At 36.1% G+C, this 8,779-nt stretch overlaps 1 protein-coding gene across 1 annotated transcript; it reads left to right on the top strand.

Moving 5' to 3' along the window:
* The first annotated feature begins 3,094 nt into the window (after positions 1-3,094).
* Positions 3,095-8,515, top strand: LOC148845308 (F-box protein At2g32560-like). The gene is made up of 5 exons (XM_088954876.1): positions 3,095-4,949; positions 5,239-5,318; positions 5,590-5,768; positions 6,010-6,084; positions 7,972-8,515. Exons 1-5 carry the CDS (start codon positions 4,293-4,295, stop codon positions 8,157-8,159), a joined length of 1,179 nt encoding a protein of 392 aa, XP_088811002.1. The 5' UTR covers positions 3,095-4,292; the 3' UTR covers positions 8,160-8,515.
* The last annotated feature ends 264 nt before the right edge of the window (positions 8,516-8,779 follow it).

An 8,779-nucleotide genomic window follows, 5' to 3' on the forward strand; every position in this document is an offset into this window, starting at 1 on the left:
GACAATTTTTCAAAAATTTGTATTGACCAACTTAAAATGTTATAGATAGAAGTAGCAATGATACCAAACACATCCCTAGTATAATTAGAAAGAATCCACAATTATCAAAGAGGTTTGTTTATTGAGAGTTGCCATTCAAAAAATTATCATATTAAGAAAATAACATAGCTGCAAATTTTGATAACCACACAAACAACTGAAACTTTCATTATTTAAAAGGAAGATTGATTGGATATTTCTTACTTATTTGCTAAACAAGTGAGCAGTTAAAAACTGTGCCCATCAATTGAGAAAAGTGGCTTCCATCCTAGCATGAAGTCCAAAATAAGACACAGTCTATTGGTCAATATTTTTTTTTGAAGGTTTGTCCATGGTTCAATAATTAATATATAATTGATGATATATGCATCTGGATTTATTCTTTTTAGAAGAAAACTAGGAGTGCACTTATTTTTTGATAAAAGGCTTGTCCCTAACTACTAGTTAAAAAGAATATTTTTTTTATTGCCCCTACTCAAAATCTTTTAGGGGAATTACTAATATTGCCATATTATAATTAATAACAATTAAGGGGTGCTCCACAGCCAATATGTATGGTTTTGTTTTGAAAGTCTATTGAAATTTGAAAGTACTTTTGCCATTTTTACTCTTTGAGAAACAACCATTTAGGCTGTGTTTGGTTGCAATGCAAATAAATTTGCATTGATGCAAAATTATAACATTGCAAATGATTTGAATGTAAATTATGATCAATTTTTGTTTCAAATTTTAGTTCATTTTGTTTGATTACAATACAAATGAAGTAAATTAAGACATGAAGTAGAATAAAGTAAAATCCAAAACAAAATTAAATAATAATTTGAATTTTTTACATTTACACTCCCATGCATTTGTACTAGTGCAAATAAAATTGCACTGCAACCAAACATAGCCTCACAATTATCTTAGCCTTGGCTGCAGTTCCTTTCTTGACTAAAAATAACCTTGACATTACCCCATTATAAAAAGGTAAAAATACATCACACCATATTCTCTTTGCACTATTGACAAAAAAAAAAAGATTATGTATAATCACATAATATAAACAAACCTAGAAACAGGATAGATGATGGTCATACTCTTTTGTATCTTTCAAATGGTGACAAAAGGAGTCAAAACTATGTGAAACAAAAGGATAACAGACAAAAAGTAACTTGAAGGCAATGCAAAATTTTAGAAAAGGGTTAGAAAGAGAGAAATATTCAAAATTGATAAATGGAGAGTTTTCTCTTAGCTAAAATATCCTGATGGATATTGTTGAACTTTAATTTCTCTAGAAGATTAAAATTCGATGGGGTTTGATTAATAAATTATATGGAGAAAAACACACTTCACATACACCTTGAGAACTGGTTTTAAAATTTCCAACAAAACTTTGTTTTACTCATTTTCAATCTTGTCCTACATTGAAATATTATTAAACCTGTTTTGAGCTTTAAGTAGGAACTTGTTTACACTTTTTATAGTGATAGAAAGGAGAGTATAAAGACTTCCTACCGTGCAATGCACTCATGCATGTATATGCAGTGCAATGAGTTGCTTTAAAGGCGCATTTTGCTTGCACTAGTGATAATTTAATGTGGTGAGAAAGTTTGTAATAACACATTAATTGCATACTATAATTTTACAATATCACAAAGTCGCAATACATTAGTTGCCACATTGCAATTTGAGCCACACATAAGGATGCATTTGGTTTGAAGGAATAAACATAACCATTGACATTTTAAGTTAATCCAATAGTCATGACTTAATCGGGTGTGATAAATGGACAATATTTAAATATTAACGATCGCTAGTTATTAATTAACTGAGAAGTCACAAAGTTTGAAATTGTAATTATACAAAGAGACCCTTCAAACCAACACATCCCTCTTTGAGATGATTTAAAGGGGGTAAACCAAGTCGCTTGACACAATTTTTTGATCACTTCTAATTGTCTCTCAATCTGATTTGTTACTGTCTCACAGAAGGTTTTTTTGAAAATTCTTCAACTTTGTTAATTGTAGTTTCTTACCAAAGGTTTTGTTGTATCCTAATTAAGAACGAATTTACATGTAACCCAACAACAAATTTAATAAAATTGAATAGGGACAAATAAAATTTTAAAGAATATCTTTAGATATGCCTCATAGCTTCTCCTCCAAAATTTGTGATCCCAATTTCTCTAATAGATTGCAGAGCTATTTTTCATCTTCTTCACTGTTCACTTAACTTCTGTCCTCGGTATTGCAATAAGGCTACCCATTTGTACGGCTGCAATGGTTGTTGGGACTGTGTTGAGATTAGATCCATCCTCCAGTCTAATGCAACCCTCCTCTCTATATAAGACAAACTCACATTGGCAGAATTAATCCCTATTGGCTCTTGGAAGGGCTTCATCTTTGATTTAGCTGCCTTGACTAAATCGGTTGAAGAAGCTAGTGAAACTTTCTTTGGAAATGTCAATTTAATAGCTCAATTAAGTATATATTAGCTTTTTGGATATTTCATCCAACATAACTTATAGGCTTTTCATATGAGGCCCACCTTGCAACACAATACTGTTTGTGGAAGCACCCCCAAACAGTCACTGTTATAACTAAAATCAAAGGAAGTGTTTCTTAAATTGCTGAATAGAGATTCCGTTTGAAGGGTATGTAAGGTTGTTTTGCATTTTAATGGGCCACCCAAATCAATCTCTCAGGGTGAGAGGATTTCGAGGTCTACTCACCTACACCTAGTATAATCAATTAATCCTTTTGGAATTATCCTCTTTTAGGAACCTTGGAATCATCGATTAAGCCAAGGTCCACTGGCCCTAGTTTCTATTTTCTCATACGCAAAGGAATCATGACTTCTCATGAGGCCAGAATTGAACTAAAAAAATGAAAATAAAAAAAATAAGAGATGATGGAAGTTGGAACTTGGAACTATGTCACATGGGCGTGCAAGCAAATGATATTATCACCTTTTTTTTTTTTTGATAGATTAAATGATATTAAATACCACCCTTATTTCTTGTATTACCAGTCAGTGATTCTGTTTTAATTAATGAACATAAAGCAAATAGAATAGAATCTGCGGTGATAACATCAAAATGGATTGCCCAACCAGCTAGAACTTCTGGTTGGGCGGAGTTTGCGTTGCGTGAATGGAGGAGTTTGGTTTGGTGGAAATTGGGAAGAGTTCAGGTGGTGATGGGCCGCAGTTTGCTGACACACACAAAAAAGTACCGTTCAAAATTAATCTGTTAACTGTAAACGTTTACCAATCAGAACCCAGTAAGTCGATTCAGTTTCTTCTTTTCTTCCTCTTAAATTGAAGGGAGAGAAGACGAAGAAGAGGGACAGCAGAAGCAAGGGAGAGGGGAGAGAGAGTGTGAGAGAGGTTTATGGTTTTTGATGGAGATTTGGGTGAACTGAAGGAGGACCCACTTCACGTTCATCTTCATCTTCATCAATCTCCACTCTCTCTTTGACCAGATCCTTCCGTTCTGTGATAATTCCATTTCCTCTGTACTTTTTTTTTTTAATTGGGTTCGTATACTTTGTGACTGATTTTAAAATTTGTTGGTTGCACCTAATTGAGAAGCATTGCTAACTTTTATTCCTGAAGATCCGTGTTTTTCTTTCTCAAGTATCAGAAAGATATCGGTATTTGAATCGAGATTCAACCCTACTTCTCTTAATTCTCATTTGTCAGCCACCCATAACATAATATCTACAGACAACAGTCTTCTTACCTTTGTAACCAGTTCCTTGTTCAACCATTCCTTCTATTTTCTTCTCCCCTTTTCACTTTCCTATCTCTAATTGACAGCTGTCCTGAATGCTTTCAAGGTTTCACCAATAGGGATCACTGTAACACAGAGGCTAGTTGATCATAGGAGGAGCTCTTCTGCTGGCTCTGGAGCTTTGAAGTTTGGGTTGATTAATCTAACTACCACCAATAAAACCTTGTCGTTTATACTTGTAGAGTGGACCCCCATATCCATCTTTGGACTAAAACCTGAATGAGGTCCCACTAACAGAATTCTGTTATCCAATGCTCTCTCGCATTGGTAGATTCCATTTCTTTCGTTCTCTGTAATTTTAGGGGGGTGAGGGGCTGAGGGGAGGGAGGTGTTCAAGGGAGGAGATTTCAGACATCAGACCTTTTCTTTTATATATATCACCATTGCTTTTTCTTTTTCCTCAATTGGGTCCTCTCCTTTCTTCTTTTATCTTTTGTGCCAAACTTGAATCAACCAATCTGAGAACTACCCTTATCTGATGCTTTTCTTCCTGATATCCTGCCTCTCCTTCATCATTCTTTCCAAGTCCCTTTCTCTCAAGCCTCTCCCACCATGGGCGAGTAAGTTCAAATTGCTCTCGATTTGGTTTTGGCAGGAATTTTCGTCTTTTCTTGTATCCTGGTCAAGAGAAAGTAAGCTAACCGGCAGTTTTTTCCAAAGTCCCGCAAGTATGCCTATGAACAAGAGGCCTGCTAGTCTGAAACTAGAGATTGTGGAGGAGACACCAGAGATGTCCATATTGGATTTGCCTGAATTGGCCTTGGAATGCATTCTCGGAAAGCTTCCCCCATCTGGGTTGTGTCGCATGGCTGGAGTTTGTCGCTCTTTGAGGGACAGATGCAGGAGTAACCACCTATGGCAGAGTCATATGAAGAAGAAATGGGGTGGAGTAATAGACCGTGCAGCTTATCGTGAATGGCAATGGCATATTGCTTCAATGAAGGATGTCAGTGCACCAAGGAAAACCAAGAAGAAATCCTTGGTCATGTCTCTTTCCTGTATGTGCTCTATTCCATGGGCTAGATCGAAGTATGACAAGCCGAGGAGTTCTTTACCTGTGGATTCGATCATGTCTTGGTATCTCGCTCTTGAAAGCGGCAAGTTCTGGTTCCCTGCTCAGGTCTACAACCGCGAGGTATTGAACTGAAGACATTACTTCAATTTTCAATCTCTCTTATTTCTATTCAATTTTTCTCTTTGTTACTGAAATGGCTGGATCTTTTTCTTTTTTGTTCTGATTTTCTTATCAGAAATCATTAATTTGCTTCAGTTTGACAAAGATCCATGACTTCAAGCTCTAATTGACTTGGATTCTTATTTTCTATGTTTCCTTTGAGCTGGGTGCTGTTGATATAAGCTTTGTAGTGTGGTTGCCTGCTGCTTACTGAAAGTACTCTGAATCTTTTTTTTCCCTTTTTTGGCAGCATGGGCATGTGGGCTTCATGTTGTCTTGTTATGACGCAGAGCTTAGCTATGATAGCCGCACAGATACATTCTATGCCAGGTAATAGAGAAGATGGTTTTCTTTAACATGAATTCTTGTGGACTTATTCACTGATCATGCTGTTATATGCTCTGAAACATCTTGTTCTGATTCTTTAAAGCCTTTTGTTGTGTTTAGTTGTAAACAAGAAAAAGGATTTACATATTTTCAGGTGGTTTTGGTTTGTCTCAGTGCAAATCAATTCATGTTAGAGGCATTTGTCCCTGTGGTTGTCTATGATGAGATGTAGAACGTGCCTTGATAGATGATTTTTTCTATTACTTTTATGTAGATACCCACCACATGGTAGGCGGATAGCTGTGATAGAAGATGGCGTGCAGTGGGATAGGATAAGAGCACCACCTGTTGATACTCCTCCACATGATCTTCATGTCTCTGACTGTTTAAATGATTTACACCCTGGTGATCATATTGAGATTCAGTGGAGAAGGAATAAGGAGTTTCCATATGGTATGCTCTTTAAGAGAAGTTTTTATGCTTTCTGAAATCCCTAGCTTTCGCCAAGATTACTGTGCAAGAACAAAATTCGTTTTCAATATTCTGCAGGAATTTAGCTTGTTTTCCTTTACTGGTTTGTATTTTTCAATAATTAGATATGGCATTTCAACATGTAAATTAATCCAACCTTACTGTGAATTCATGCATAAATACAACTTTCTCTTCATGCTAATGTGTTCTATATTTGTTTCAGGTTGGTGGTATGGAGTTGTGGGCCACCTGGAATCCTGTGATAGAAATGAGAATCACTGCCTCTGTTCTTATAGTGGTAAGAAAATCAAGGATGCTAGTAGCTGATCTTTTTCTTTCAACTAGATTTATATTTTGTGAGCATTAGTCTTTATGGAAAAATGACTAGAGATAGAAAAGTTCTATTTCTGTAAGCACAGTCTGATTCCCTGCCCATAAAGTTACTTTTGTACTCCACCTAATTATTTTGTTACCTAGAAACTATTTATATCAAACAAATTTTGTCCTGGACACTTTTGTGAAAACCATCTGGCTGTCAAACAGGAGTACCTACTCTCTATTTACCATCCCACACGATGAACTTGCCAACAACTTTCTAATTTTCTGCCTCAGAAGAATCCTGAAGGCCAAACAGACTGGAACATATTTTCTCAGTCTCCCTTGTTATCTCTCAATATGCAGCCTTAACCAGATGGGTTTGCCAGTCAAGTTACCAAATGACTGTCATTTGATGTCCCACTTGACTATAATTTTATGTCCTACTAGACCTCAATTATTCCTTGCTATTCAGCTTTAATGCAAAAATTACAGGGCAAAAATCAGTTCATGTATCAATTAACTTAAGGAGCCTAGTAAAATCTTTTGGAGCTTGGTAATATTTACTTCTAATGTGTAATGTAAGTATGAAGATTCACTTCATTATAGAGAAAATGGATCCTGTCCAAAATACTTATCTCAAAGATGGGATAAAAGTAATGCCCTATTTCACCTGGTTCACTCATTAAATAATAAAATGGAAAACCAGAATAGTTGCTATGGGCCTTGGTTGTTTACGTTTTTCAATTCTATCATCTTCTAGTTTCTTGTGTATGTGAAAATGATCCCTTATTCAGATAAGCATATCAAATGGTTTGGAACAACATTCAGATCAATATAAACCCAAATTAACTTCTACTTGTCTCATGTAACCAATAGAGAATGGCCAACCTCATATTGGTATTAAGGCTTGAGTTGAGTTGATGTGATCATTTAATCAATAGGGAACCTTATTGGTTGGAACAGAATTCGAAGTGCTGCCCTAAATGAGTGTCAATGTCTTCAGTTCATGGACTGAATTGAAGACTGGAAAGAAATGTTGATTCCTAATTCTTAGTATCTAAAGGGCAGCACGGTACATGAGGCTCCCGCCAATGCGGGGTCTGGGAAGGGATAAATGCACACAGCCTTAACCCTGAAGATACACAGGGAGGCTGCTTCCAAGATTCGATCACTGGTCACCCAAGTCACAATGGAGTAACCTAACCATTGAAGGGAATATGTCATTCTTAGCATCTAGTCAAAGGAAATATGTTGAGTTCACTGCCATTGAAGAAGGGATTAAGCAAAAGTTCAGTCATGCTCAAGTATATGAAGTTCCTATAACGGCTCTCTGAAACCTCTCTTAAAGTAGAAGATATCCTGCAACCATAAGAGATTCTATATCCACTTGAACTCGGGATTCAGGTTTTTGATTTGGTCTATATGGATTACTTTCAAGAAGATCTTTATAGATCATACTGAATAATTAATACCAAACAATCTGGTGGTCTCTAATTTCTTAGCCATGGTGTGCACACAGTTCTCACATGCTTGGGATCAAGACCTGGCATTCATTATGCCTTCCTCTAAGATCAAATTTTCATCAAGTTTGCCAGTACAGATCTTTGACAGGTGGTTGTAAGCATCCGTCCTGCATGCATCCTTTTGAAAATTTTCAATCAAGTAGTATATCATTTTTATATTACCCAGGATGCAACTAAATAGTGAACAGATCAACTCCCTTCTTTAGGATGTTCTACCTTTTTTCCTTCCTGTTTAGTATGTGTTGATCTTATTTCTTTAATTTTTTTTCTCTTGATTTGTCCAATACTAATGTTTTGTCAACTGCTCACCTAATTATATGACTAAAACTAATGCATGCTGACAGATACTGTGGTTCTGGAGTTCAACCAGTACACCCATGGATCACGGTGGAGGCAAACAACCATTAGCAGGAAGGATCATCGGGAAGAAGGTAATGAAGCAGATGGATTTTATGGAGGAATCAGGAAACTTTACTGTAAGGAGGAGATCTCAACATGGAAGCAGCTATGGCCAAAGGAGGTTTTAGAATAGGTTGATATAGCTTGAATCACAATACACACTAGTGCCTATGTGGTTCTTAGGGTCTAAAATTAGGATTCAATTTAAGTTGGGTGGATGTGGAGGCCATGTTTTTTCCGGCTGGTGGGAATTTTCAGCTGTTAGATGTGACCCTGGTCCACAGAAAGAAAAAACCCTTTTCTCAATAAATGTGAATAGAGTGTACCATATACTACATTATATAACTGTGGTGCTATTGATTATGAAATTGGAAAAACTCTTCCTATTGCTTGCTAGCAAGTCCTTAAACAGTGGGGATGTAATGTTTGCCAAGTGAAATATGACAACCATATTTCATATCATGAGGAAGATATGTTTTTCCCCTCTTACTTTGTGTATTGTTACACTTTTCTGTGGTTCCAGTAGTTCCATCAGCAGAAATTAACAATAATGTGCCATGCAATGAAAGATAAAATGCTCATACCATTTTTCTTCTCTCAACATGAATGAGAGCCTTAATATTGGAAGATTAAGTAAATGTAATTGAGTTTTAAGGCTTGACTATTGAACTGAAATGGTGCAACTGTAATGGCTACAAGTGTGACTTTGGTTTTAAAATCTACAATTTAAGATTTTGAATGTTATTGCAACCG

Source organism: Nelumbo lutea, chromosome 7, assembly GCF_056320005.1.
Source record: "Nelumbo lutea isolate HS-2025 chromosome 7, American lotus-T2T, whole genome shotgun sequence".
Taxonomy (NCBI): domain Eukaryota; kingdom Viridiplantae; phylum Streptophyta; class Magnoliopsida; order Proteales; family Nelumbonaceae; genus Nelumbo; species Nelumbo lutea.